Source organism: Tupaia chinensis, unplaced genomic scaffold (assembly GCF_000334495.1).
Source record: "Tupaia chinensis unplaced genomic scaffold, TupChi_1.0 Scaffold000115_1, whole genome shotgun sequence".
In the NCBI taxonomy this organism is placed as follows: Eukaryota; Metazoa; Chordata; class Mammalia; order Scandentia; family Tupaiidae; genus Tupaia; species Tupaia belangeri.
Window position 1 is genome coordinate 1356457 of NW_006159579.1, and position 13899 is coordinate 1370355.

General features: G+C 40.9%; 1 protein-coding gene across 2 annotated transcripts in view; it reads left to right on the forward strand.

Annotated features, from left to right (window-relative positions):
- Positions 1-4507: 4507 nt before the first annotated feature.
- Positions 4508-13899, forward strand: part of ASIP (agouti signaling protein) — a 206873-nt gene continuing 197481 nt past the window's right edge. The window contains exon 1 of one of the 2 annotated variants that reach the window (XM_006144019.3): positions 4508-4586. In XM_006144019.3, the coding sequence (XP_006144081.1) occupies positions 4554-4586 (33 nt within the window). In that variant the 5' untranslated portion in view covers positions 4508-4553. The remainder of the gene's footprint in view (positions 4587-13899) is intronic. The other variant, XM_006144020.2, reaches the window with a different exon arrangement.

The following is a 13899-nucleotide window of genomic DNA, read 5'->3' on the forward strand; positions in this document are numbered from 1 at the left end:
CTTAGAAGAGGAGAGCGCTTGCGCGGCAGAAGCCAAGCGATTAGTGCGCGACGTCTGAGAGTGGCAGCCGGAAGGTTCGATTGCGGGTAGTGACTGTCCTCTCAATCCTTCACAGAGTTTTGCATTGCCTGTAAAGCGCTCTTCTCCGCTACTTGTACGGCGGCTTGGGGGCCATTCCTCCTGGGTTAAGGTAGTAATAGGACACTCGGTAATGTGAACCCCTTGGGACGGTAGTTTCCCCCGCGCCTCTGAGGTGTTCCACTATTTGGGGAATTCTCAGTTGGGACTGAAGGCGCGCACCTTTCTGAGGGGTTTTACTTCATGAGCTCTTTAACATGCTGGCTTTCTACTTGGGAGGTCAGAAACCAAAAGTTACCCCCTTCTCTCCCTGGGTAGATTGAGGAGAGAATGTGTCCCTTACGGAGAAAAGACCTGACGAGAGTCTATCCGGAAGCTTCAAAATATACATCGCGCAACCCATCATGAGGTGTAATGGCAGCAGCCGCTACCCTGTAGGGGGCTCTCGCTACTGTTAATGCTCTCTGGCAATAGACCCTGGGAACAACGTCCCTATATTTGGACAAAGTGGGGCTTAATGTCTTCTTATAGGAGGGAAGCACAGCTTAGGGAGCAGCTGGGCAGCTCAGGCAGATGGTGTGGGAAAGAATTTACAGGATTTGGGCTTGTGTTAGGTAAATTAGGGTAGAATTGGAGGAAGCAGGGCTTCTTTCTGGATTGGATTTTTCAGAAGGTGGAGGTAATTTTTCTCTTTTTCTCTCTCACTCTGCCCCTCTCTGGTCAAGTTAAAATAAATACGTAAATAAATAATAAAGTAAAATCATTCTCTTTTAGAAAAAGTTGGGAATAATTCAATGATTAGATTTGGGGGGGGGGGGGGTTTTTTGCTATAGGGCGTGTGCGTTTGCCAGAGAGAGAGATAGAAAGCGAGAAACCACCCCCCGGGGGGATGGCCACACTGCAATCCCTTCTCCATTCTCCTCTTGGGATCTTGGCCATGCACCCACACATGCCCGGTGTGAGTTAAAGCCACCAGGTCTGGGACTCGAACTGCAGATGGCTACATGGGAGTCCAGTGACATAGCCATTATGCCAACTGCTGGTCCCAATGATTGGATGTGTTGATAGTTCTTACATAAAAAAGTAGAAGAACCCAGCAAGGAGAATGCTGCCACTGGTAAAGCAGTAGATCCTGTTAGGAGACATCTGGTCATTTTTTTGTAGTTGGAATAATATTTGGGTTTGGGTTTGGGTTTTTAATTTGTATTCAGACATGGTTACAGAATGGATTTTTTGTTGTTGGTTTTTTGATTCGTCATGGTTACAGAATGGCCTTGTTTAATGTTGATGTTCTGTGAAATTATGTTCAACCACACACATATACTAGCTGCTTTTCTCCCCACTATGTTCCATATTATTTAATATATGCTTTAGACCTCAAGACAATTGTGTAAAATAACCCACAAATATTTATATAGTTTTACTCCCTACTAAGATACCAGTCCCTAATCTAAGCATAGTAGGTCCTTGCCTCCAAACAGTGTCATTTAGTGAGATGAATATTTTATTAGTCCCTTTTTCTAGGTGAGCAAATTGCTTTTGTGGCATTGAATAGTCATTTGAAAGTTATTTACAGCCAGTAAAAGAGGGGACCTGGGGAACCAAGTCCAGATGTTCTTATGTCAGTGGCTAACCATTTACCACCTTGAAAATCTGAATCACAAAGGAGCTTCTATGGCTGCCACCAAACCTCAGTCATCTTTAGCTACTGGTATCTGTGCATACTAGTTTCTCAACAGAAGTTATATTGACATTTTGGCAATACAGTTCTTTGTTGTAGGGTGTTCTGTGCATTGCAAGATGTTTAGTAGCATTCCTGACCTCTATTCACTAGATGATATTAGCATCCTCTCTCTAGTTGTGACAACCAAAAATGTCTCCAAACATTGCCAGATAACTCCAGAAAACAAAATCACCCTTGGTTGACAACCTCTGGTTGTACACTATCTACCTCTTTTGGGGTCTTTGAGAAGTAACAAGTACTTGGGGTGTGACAGTCTTCAAATTGCTTTAGGTGAGAATACCCTGAAGAAAAAAGAGGAAAGCTGTCCACTGAGTTTTGTTTTGTTTTGTTTTTTAGAGAGGTTTTTGCTATAGGGCACATGCGCTTGCCAGAAAGACAGAGAGACAGAAAGCGAGAAATCACTCCCTGGGGGGATGGCCACACCACAATCCCTTCTCCATTCTCCTCTCGAGATCTTGGGCACACACGCCTGGCGTGAGTTTAAGCCACCAGGTCCGGGACTCGAACCGCAGTCGGCTTCATGGGAGTCCAGCGACATAGCTAACTGCTGGTCCCTCCACTGAGTTTTTGAAAAGGGTATTCAGCTAAGAAAATGAAGAACAAGAGAGGAAAACCAAATAAAATGGGAAAAACAAAGGAAGAAGATTAGTGATAGAGATGTAGAAAAGGAGCTCATAGGAAATAACTCTTACATTATTCAGTTCATACTGACAAAATTAGTTCACACCAACCAACACACAGTAAGGCACCAGCTCCCTACCTGTTCAAGGCAACTGGATTGCACTTGACCAACCACACAGTTTGAGTCCCGCACCTGGCAACTTGAGAACATACTAGGTGCATGTGCGTGCCTTCCTAAAATTTCTTTTTTTTTTTTGGAGAGATTTTTTCACTATAGGGCACTTGCGCTCACCAGACAGAGAGAGACATAGAGACAGAGAGCGAGAAATCACCCTCAGGGGGGATAGTCATGCCGCAATCCATTCTCCTCCATTCTCCTCTCGGGATTCTGGGCACGCACGCACGCACGCACACACGCCCAGCGTGAGTTTCAAGCCACCGGGTCCGGGACGCGAACCGCGGTCTAGGGCAAGCGACATAGCCATTACGCTAACTGCTGGTTCCTGCCTTCCTAAAATTTCTAAAACGAGAAGATGAAAGAGACAGGAGTGTTCTTTCCCCATTGGGAGGTGGGAATGCTATCTTCTCTCTCTCTCTTTCTCTTTCTCTCTCTGTGTATGGTAAGCACACATACTACTGACCAAAAAAAAAAAAAAAAAAAAAGATAAAGTAAAAAAGCCTTAGTAAGGCCTTATTGTACCTCCACTCCATTTGGGAAGTCCTAGTATACTTCACAAATCATCTTGATCACTTTTGTAAGAAGATTTCTTTTCCTTTACAGCATGGTACCAAGTATAACCTCACTGAACTGGCTACTTGAAAGAAATGTTCCTTCAGAGATTTCAGGCTTCCTCCAAGGTAATAATTTGTTTTCCAGGAAATGTCAAGATTCCCTGGGAAATTGCCAAAAGTCAGGAAGTAGTGATTTGCTAAGCTTTTCAAGGTTTCCAAGAGCTAGCTTTTATGGAGCATCAACACAAATAATCGTCTGTTTTCATAACTTCTTTCATCTAGGAATCTCTAGAAAGCATATAGACATTATTTTTTTTCTAATATGATGAAGCAAACCACTTTGATATTCCTGTTTTATAGATACAGAAGCCAGATTATGGAGTCCACAAAAAATAGTGAAAAACAGATTACTAGAACCTTCAGTGGCATCATCGCTCTGGACCATTCTTTTTTTTTTTTTTGGGAGAGGTTTTTCGCTATAGGGCGCGTGCACTCACCAGACAGACAGAGAGAGACAGAGAGACAGAAAGCAAGAAATCACCCCCAGTGGGCATGGCCATGCCGCAATCCCTTCTCCTCCATTCTCCTCTCGGGATCTTGGACACGCACGCACATGTGCCCGGCGTGAGTTTTAAGCCACCGAGTCCGGGATGCGAACTGCGGTCGACTACGTGGAGTCCAGCGACATAGCTATTACACTAACTGCTGATCCCTGGACCATTCTTTATGCTCAGCATCACCCCACATCTCCAGCTGCCTAGTAGTAAGCTAGTTATGGTAATTCTTCAATTTCATGCTAAATGATATGTTTTAAAATATTCCATAATTTCATTTGACCTATAAAATAGCAAGTCTATAGAAGCTGTTTTAAACAAGGTAAAATGGAACAATACTTGAAGTAGAAACCAGATCTCATGATTTTTTTGGAGAGGTTTTTGCTATAAGGGCTCATGTGCTCACCAGAGAGACAGAGAGACAGAAAGTGAGAAATTACCCCAGGATGGCCATGCCGCAATCCCTTCTCCTCATTCTCCTCTCGGGATCTTGGACATGCACACACGCATGCCCCTTGTGAGTTTAAGCCACCAGGTCTGGGACTCGAACCACGGTTGACTACGTGGAGTCATGCAACATAGCCATTATGCCAACTGCTGATCCCATTTCATGATTCTTAGAAAAAACAAAACAATTACCAAAAAAAAAAAAAAAAAAAACAGATAAAGTAAGAAAGTCTTAGTAAGGCCTTATTGTACCTCCACTCCATTTGGGAAGTCCTAGTATACTTCACAAATCATCTTGATCACTTTTGTAAGAAGATTTCTTTTCCTTTACAGCATGGTACCAAGTATAACCTCACTGAACTGGCTACTTGAAAGAAATGTTCCTTCAGAGATTTCAGGCTTCCTCCAAGGTAATAATTTGTTTTCCAGGAAATGTCAAGATTCCCTGGGAAATTGCCAAAAGTCAGGAAGTAGTGATTTGCTAAGCTTTTCAAGGTTTCCAAGAGCTAGCTTTTATGGAGCATCAACACAAATAATCGTCTGTTTTCATAACTTCTTTCATCTAGGAATCTCTAGAAAGCATATAGACATTATTTTTTTTCTAATATGATGAAGCAAACCACTTTGATATTCCTGTTTTATAGATACAGAAGCCAGATTATGGAGTCCACAAAAAATAGTGAAAAACAGATTACTAGAACCTTCAGTGGCATCATCGCTCTGGACCATTCTTTTTTTTTTTTTTTTGGAGAGGTTTTTCGCTATAGGGCGCGTGCACTCACCAGACAGACAGAGAGAGACAGAGAGACAGAAAGCAAGAAATCGCCCCCAGTGGGCATGGCCATGCCGCAATCCCTTCTCCTCCATTCTCCTCTCGGGATCTTGGACACGCACGCACATGTGCCCGGCGTGAGTTTTAAGCCACCGAGTCCGGGATGCGAACTGCGGTCGACTACGTGGAGTCCAGCGACATAGCTATTACACTAACTGCTGATCCCTGGACCATTCTTTATGCTCAGCATCACCCCACATCTCCAGCTGCCTAGTAGTAAGCTAGTTATGGTAATTCTTCAATTTCATGCTAAATGATATGTTTTAAAATATTCCATAATTTCATTTGACCTATAAAATAGCAAGTCTATAGAAGCTGTTTTAAACAAGGTAAAATGGAACAATACTTGAAGTAGAAACCAGATCTCATGATTTTTTTGGAGAGGTTTTTGCTATAAGGGCTCATGTGCTCACCAGAGAGACAGAGAGACAGAAAGTGAGAAATTACCCCAGGATGGCCATGCCGCAATCCCTTCTCCTCATTCTCCTCTCGGGATCTTGGACATGCACACACGCATGCCCCTTGTGAGTTTAAGCCACCAGGTCTGGGACTCGAACCACGGTTGACTACGTGGAGTCATGCAACATAGCCATTATGCCAACTGCTGATCCCATTTCATGATTCTTAATATAGTATTGTACTCTTTGTACATGATAAACAGGGTCACACATCCCCATGGATGATATTTAACTTACAGAAAACATAATTGAGTTATTGTAGTTCATGTAGAAAACTATACATAGTCAACTCTTTTCATCTATAAGTACCTCATTACATAGAGCCTTTAATAGTTAGCTTTTGTAACAAAATGGAAAAAGTCACCGATATGAAAAGCATGTAGTAACTTTTCATTTAAATTTATCTCTGTGTAGTAGACAGAAGGTACAGTAGGGCTCCCTCCCAAAAGAATTCTTGTGTAGGTTTATCCTTTGAGAACTAAACTAGTAGTAATGAACTCTTAATTAAGTTTAGTCATGTGTAGAAATGATTTGAGAGATTTTCTTTAAATGCAGGAGAATTTTTAGGAATCACCAATTCTGAAAACATTGTTTAAGAAAAACTCTCTCTAGTAGTGTCATTATGTCAGTGGTTCCCATACCATTATTTCTAATCCAAATGTCTGAATTCCAGCCTCACATATCCAAGTGCCTATTTCTTCATGTTTGTTTGTCTTACAGAGATTTCAACGTTGTTGTATCTAAAGCACAATTCTGTCTATTTCCAATAGCAAGTGTTCTTTTCTGTTGAGGATACTGCTCTCTACTCAGTTGCTCAAGTTAGAAACCCAAGAATTACCTTTTATTCTTCCCTTTCCCTCACCTTTATCCAGTTCATTACCTAGTCTTGTTGATTCAATCTCCAAAGTGAATTATCAAATACAACCACTTTTCTCTATCTCTACTGCCACTGCCCTAGTCTAGGTGATTGTCATCTCTTTCCTAGATATTATAGCATTTTCTTCTTGCCCCCTCATGACACTTATCACAGCTCATTTAATATATTGGTCTGTTTGTGGCCAGCAGGTGACATGATGGTTGAAACCCTGGACTCATACATGGCCAACTGCAATTTGAGTCCCAGACCTGGTGGGTGGCTTGCTTTCTCACTTTCTCTCTGTCTCTCTCATGAACACATGTGCCTATAGCAAATTTAAAATAATAATAGTAGTAATAATAATTAATGACAAATAAGATTAAATAATTATTAAAAAAATTGGTCTGTTGCTTCTGATTTTTCTTAATCTCACTTCATTATTAGAACGTACAGGGGCCTGCAGGTGGCATAGTGGGTAAGGGTGCTGAACTCCTTTATGACCGACTGTAGTTCGAGTCCTGGACCTTGCTCTTTCTCTTTGTCTCTGGTCAAAATTGAAAAATAATGATAATAAATAAATAATTATTTTTAAAAAAATAATGTACAGGCACAAAATTTGTCTTGTTCACTTTAATATTCCTAGTACCTTGCAGAGTATTCATCATAGGCACTTAATAAATATTTGGTAAATCTTTATTGAATTCATGAGTGACTATCCGGTGGTGTCCAGAATTATAACATGATTGCTTACAGTGAAATAGTTGAAGTTGGAGTCTTTATTTAATCATGTGTGATAGAAATGACTGCAGTTAATATAATTAAAGTATATTATTTAATATGTCTGAAAGTGTATGTTAAAATTCACATGGTTCACCTGGAACCCAGAAAAAGAGGAATTAGCCAAGATTTGGTCATGTTTTTCTATTTAGCAATGTTCAAGATAACAAAATCATAAATCCAAAGAGCACCATTAATGCTAGACAAGTGTGTATGCCCCAAATCCCGACAAAATGGAGAGGTGGGAAAAAATGGGATTGCAATGTGACCTTGCCCCTTTAGGGGGTGTCCCACCCCTTCTACCCCCATCTCTGGTGAGCACACTGGCACTCTGGCAGTTAAAATAAATAAAATTAAAATACCAAAGAACACTGTTTAGCTAGTCATTAGAGAGGTACATTTAAGCTAGAGCATAGAGCATTTCTTAGGCTTTAATAATACATTCCTTATATCAACTGCCTCTCTTTTTTATCATTCACCAAACAATGTATTTTTTTTTTTTCGGGAGAGATTTTCACTGTAGGGCGCGTGCGCTCGCCAGACAGACAGAGAGAGACATAGAGACAGAAAGCGAGAAATCACCCCCCAGGGGGGATGGTCACGCTGCAATCCCTTCTCCTCCATTCTCCTCTCGGGATCTTGGGCACGCACGCACACGCGCCCGGCGTGAGTTTTAAGCCACCGGGTCCGGGACGTGAACCGCGGTCGACTACATGGGAGTCCAGCGACATAGCCATTACGCTAACTGCTGGTTCCCCAAACAATGTATTTTTAAAAATGTGCCAGAGGGCACATGTGCTTGCCAGAGAAAAACAGAGAAAGAGAAGGAAAATAAGAAAGCATCCCCCATGGGAGAGAGCAACACCACAATCCCTTCTCCATTTCTCCTATTCAGGTTTTGGGCATGCACATACATACACATATGGCATGTTTCTCAAGCTGCCAGATCCAGGACTTGAACTGTACAATCAGACATGTGGGATCCAGCTTTTCTAACTACCATGCCACTGGCTGGCCCAAACTATGTTTAGATTACCAACTTAGACTCATTGTTACCATTACATTAGGAATAAAATACTCTGCCCAGCAAAGTTAAGTAAATATTTCAATCTCTGGAAATATGTATTTCACATTAGAATGTAATTCTGTGAAGTGAGGTCTTTGTTAACCACATCTATGTCCTTATCTCTTTAGAATAATATCTACCACAAAGTAATGATGTTTTGGTCAACATCTGATTGCATATACAGCAGTAGAGGAATAGATTATACCATATAGCCTAAGTGTATAGGTTATACAATTTAGATTTATGTAAGTATACACCATGATGTTCCCACAACAGTAAAATTGCCTAATGATGCATGTCTCAGAACATATCCCTATCATTAAATCATACATGACTATATTTAGTGAATTAATGAATGAATGTATTGTGATATCAGAAAAGTCATGATGCATTTTTTTATAGAAAAACATAGAAAAATAGGTCATGACTTTTCCGATGACCTAATATATTAGTAAATTAGAATTATAGTTTATGCCACAGTCTCTTATGAATTTGGTTATTGCAAGTCAGTCTTTAATTATCTTTTCCACAATAGGCATTGAAAATCAGATTTCTGGTTTTAAAGACCAAAAATGAGATCCTGAATTTTGGTACTCTATCACAAGAGTCTTTGAAGCCCTATTTATTTAGTGAGCTAAACTTTGACATCTCTTTCTTAGTTCTCTGTTAATGCCAGTTCATCCTCCATCTTGCCCCTAGAGTTTCCTGGAAGATCCAACTCTACAGCCTAGTAGTTCAGGGAACTGGATCCCACATGGTCATTCACAGTTTGATTCCCAGCCCTGGTGACTTGAAAACATGCTGGGTTGTTGTGCACGTGTCCCAAGTCCCAATAGGATGGAGAAGGGACTGCAGTGTGATTACAACTCACTGAAAAATATTTTCTCCCTCTCCCTGTCTCTGTCTCTCTTTGGCAACACACACACCCTCTGACAATTAAAAAAATAAAAAATAGAGTTTCCCAGGGGGAGAGGGGATCTAATTTTGCTTTTCCTCTGTCTAAAAATCAGTTAATTTGTAGCCAGTCAGTGATGTGGATCCTACATGGTTGACTATACCGTTTGAGCCTCAGAACTGGCAGTTTGAAAATCTCGCCAGGTATCTGTGCATCCTTGCCCAAAATCCCAAGAGGAGAAGGGAGGAGAAGGGATTTCAGTGTAGTTATCTCCCCTGGGAGGTACTTTCTTACTTTCCCTCTTTTTCTGTCTCTCTCCAGTGAGCTTATATGTCCTAAAACAAATCAATTAATAATGAATTCTTTGGGGCCCAGCAGGTGGTGTGGTTAAGGCACTGGACTCCCACATTGCAGACCTCATTTCAAGTCCCCAGACCTAGCGGCTTGATTTCTCACCTTCCTTCTCTGTCTCTCTCTGGTCCAAAAAATAATGATAATAAATAAAATTTTTAAAAAATTATTAGTTACCTAAAGAATAATAATTTTCCACAGTGTTATCTTTCTAGTCCCCCTTACCATATTACTATACTATCTACCCTTCTTGCCACTCCCCATCATATATGCTAAGTTTTAAACACACTAAATCACTTAATATTTCATGAACATGTTTGCTTTTTCATTTTTTCCATGCTATTCCCTTTCCTTTCTCTTCTCATCTGATGAACTCCTGATGACCTTTTTGAAAGAAGTCTTTGAATTCCCTAGGAGGTAAAGAGCTATTCTTTTCTCTCTGTGTTATCATATTATAGCTATCTTTGAGATCCAGGAGGGTAAGATCTGTGCCTTTCTCATCTTTCTTTGCTTTCCCAGTGCCCAGCACATCTGTGTGAATGCAAGAACCCATATGGGGTGATAAGTGTGAACTCTAATAACTAACTTTAACAATCTTGGCTTCTCAAATGTAGCCTTCTCCCCAGGGGAGAACAGAAAACTTCCCAGCTGTATTTTGTTTGGAATAATTGGGTATGAACATAGGAAAGAGATGTGTTTTATATACCTCCCTTATGATTCACTGTAAAAGGAGGTGATAATAGTCTTCTTGACAGATCAGCAGGCCCTCAGAAAGGAATGATTCAGTGTACCTTGTACACACTCAGCACCTTGGATTGTTACTATTCATTACCCATCTTTCTCTCTTAGTCTTTGTAATCTCAACACCCAGCACAGTGCCTAGCACTTATCAGGAGCTCAGTAAATGTCTGTTGAAAGAATACATGAATTGGTACCAGCAGTTGGCATAACAACTATGTCGCTGGACTCCCAGGTAGTCGACTGTGGTTCAAGTCCCAGATCCAGTGGCTTAAACTCACGCCTGGCACATGTGCTTGTGTGCCCAAGATTCCCGAGAGGAGAATGGAGGAGAAGGGATTGTGGCATGGCCATCCCCCTGGGGGGTGATTTCTTGCTTTCTGTCTCTCTTTCTGGTGAGCACACATGCCCTATAGCAAAAATCTCTCCGAAAAAAAAAAGAGTACATGAATTAATAAATGAAGTTTAAAATTAAACTGCATCTGGGGACAGCAGGTGATATGGTGGTTAAGGTGCTGGACTCCCACATGGCCAACCATGGTTTGAGTCCCAGACCTGGTGGCTTGCTTTCTCACTTTCTCTCTCTCTCACAGCCCCTCTCTGGTCAAATTTAAAATAAATAAATAAATGGATAAATAAAGTTAAATAAAATAACTGGTGCGTAAAAATTAAGTTAAACTGTATCCTCTCTTGCCTTAGATATTTTGTTCTTTCTCTTAATCTTTTTAAGTGGCACTCCTCATTACAGACTTTATGTTTTTATTTTTTGGAGTGGTTTTTGCTATAGGGTGCGTGTGCTCACCAGACAGAGAGACAGAAAGCGAGAAATCACCCCCAGGAAGGATGGCCACACCGCAGTCCCTTCTCCTCCATTCTCTTCTTGGGATCTTGGGCACGCACGCACACACACACGGCGTGAGTTTTAAGCCACCAGGTCCGGGATGCGAACTGCGGTCGACTACATGGGAGTCCAGCAACATAGCCATTACGCTAACTGCTGGTCCCCAGACTTTATTTTTTTTAAAGTAATTTTTTAGAGAATCATTTATTTATTATTATTTCACATGAGTTTTGCCAGAGAAAGACAGAAGGGAGAGTGAGAAAGCAAGCCGCCAGGTCTAGGATCTGAACCACAGTCATCCATGTGGGAATTCCACAACCCCAACCACCACGCCACCTGCTGGCCCTACAGACTTTCTTAATTAACCCCATTTACTATAATTTTACACTTCTCTGTCATCAGATAATACTAGTATCATTGATTGAGCAATTTGACCATGCTACTTTGAATTGTTATTTATTTTTAAATATGTATGTCCTTTTTTTCTAGTTAGATTATAAAATTCTTGACAGCAGGAAACTTACATTGAAATTGTTCTTCTGACAGCATCTTACATCTAATGGGATTTTTTTTTTTAATTTCCCTAGGAGGGAAAAAGCTATTCCTTTTCTCTTTCTTTGTGTTTCCTTTATTACTCTGCTACAGCCCTTATCATATCATATTTGAGATCTTGAGCTTATTTTTTCCATTAGCAAGACAGGGCGAGCAGCTCAAGACAACAAGGTCTTTCTTTTTTTTATTTGGAGAGGTTTTTGCTATAGGGCGCGTACGCTCACCAGACAGAGACATAGAGACAGAAAGTGAGAAATCACCCCGTAGGGGGGATGGCCACCCCACAATCCCTTCTCCTTTATTCTCCTCTCAGGATCTTGGGCATGCACGCACATGCGCCTGGCGTGAGTTTTAAGCCACCGGGTCCGGGACTTGAACCGTGGTCTACTACGTGGAAGTCCAGCGACATAGCCATTATGCTAACTGTTGGTCCCAACAGGGTCTTTCTTAATGCATGATCCACCCCAAGCTTCTGCTGGCCCTGGATCATACATATACAGGTGCCAGTACACTCAAGGAAGTCTCTGGATGCAAACTTTACATGTAGGTCAGCCTTGCAGAGTGTCACATTTTATCACTGTACCACCTACCACCCAACCCTCAGTATATTAATATTGTAAAGTTTTGATGATATTACCCAGGATTATTTAGCATGTTGTCATTTGTACAGAAGACTTTAATATATTTTTATTTTTTCTGGAGATTTTTTTTTTTTTTTTTTTTGCTATAGGGGCATGTGCGCTGACCAGAGAGATAGACAGAAATGGAGACATGGAGACAGACAAAGTGAGAAATCACCTCCCAGAAGGATGGCTATATGAATTTTGGGCATGCTCACACACCCGTCTGGTGTGAATTTCAGTCTGCCAGGTCTGAGACTCAAACTGCCATCAGTCATGTGGGAGTCCAGCGCCTTAACCTCTACGCCACCTGCTGGCCCATACTTTGATACTCTTTTTTTTTTTTAATTATTTTATTTAATTTTAGTCATTGTCTTTTTTTTTTGAGGTTGACCAGAGAGAGACAGAAAGAGAGAGAATTAAAGTGAAAAAGAAAGCTGCCAGGTCTGGCACTTGAACTGCAGTCAGCCATGTGGGAGTCCAGCTACCCTAACCACCATACCACCTGCTGCCCGACTTTGATACTCTTAAGAAAATGTCATCGGAACCAGCGGGTAGTGTGGTGGTTAAGGTGCTGGACACTCCCACATGGCCGATCAGGGTTCGAGTCCTGGACCTGGTGGCTTGCTTTCTCACTTCCTCTCTCTCTCACTCTCACCCTCTGTCTCTCTCTGGTCGAATAAAAAAAACAATGAATGAATAAATAAATAATAAATAGTTATAAAAAATGTCATGGGGGAGCCAGCAGATGGCATGGTGGTTAAGGCGCTGGACCCTCCCACATGGTCGACCACTGTTTGAGTCCTGGATCTAGTGACTTGCTTTCTCTTTTTTCTCTCTCTCTCTCTCTATCTCTGTGGTCAAATTAAAATAAATGTATGAATAAATAAAATTAAATTAAAATTATTTAAAAATAATTATTTAAAATAAAAAGAAAAAAACGTCATGAAGCCCAGCCAGATGGTAATCAGTAGGAAACTAAACTGCAGTGCCAGAGGCCATATGGCTGACTACAAGTTCACATTTCTGGGTCAGCTTGAAAACATGCCAGGCCTGTGCTCATACCCAAAATCCTGATGAGTGGATGGGCTAGGGCAGAAGAATTGTGATGTAAAGCAACTCTATCTAGGATGCTTCTCTCCCTCTCCCCCTACATTTCTCTTTCATGTGCTCTCTATTGTATCATGAATAAAACAAACTTAAAAAAAAAAAAGGAAAACCCCACTGAGATACCACCTAAAAGGCATTACAATGATTATTCTGATAAAAATGAAACTCCAGAGCCGGTCCCATAGTGCAATGGTTAAGGGCTATGTATTGGGAGCTAGATCCCACATAACTGACCATGGCTCAAGTTCTGGCCCCAGTGACTTGAAAAACATACTGAGTACATATGCAATTATGTCCAAAATTCTGATTGGGAGCAGAAATGTAGGAAAAAGAATTGCATCATGACCCTCTGACACATGCTTCTGATGCATGCTATAATATGGATAGACCTTGAGGACATTATGCTAAATGAAATAATCTAATCACAAAAAGACAAAAACTATATTTATTTTTATTTATATCAGGTACCCTGAGTTGTCACAATCACAGAAATGGAAAATAAAAGGGTGGTGGCTATGGGCTAGGGAGAAAAAGGAAAGGGAAGTTGTTATTTAATGGATATAGAGTTCCAGTTTTACAAAAAAATAGTTCTGGAAATTGATCGAATAACAATCTGAATGTATTTAG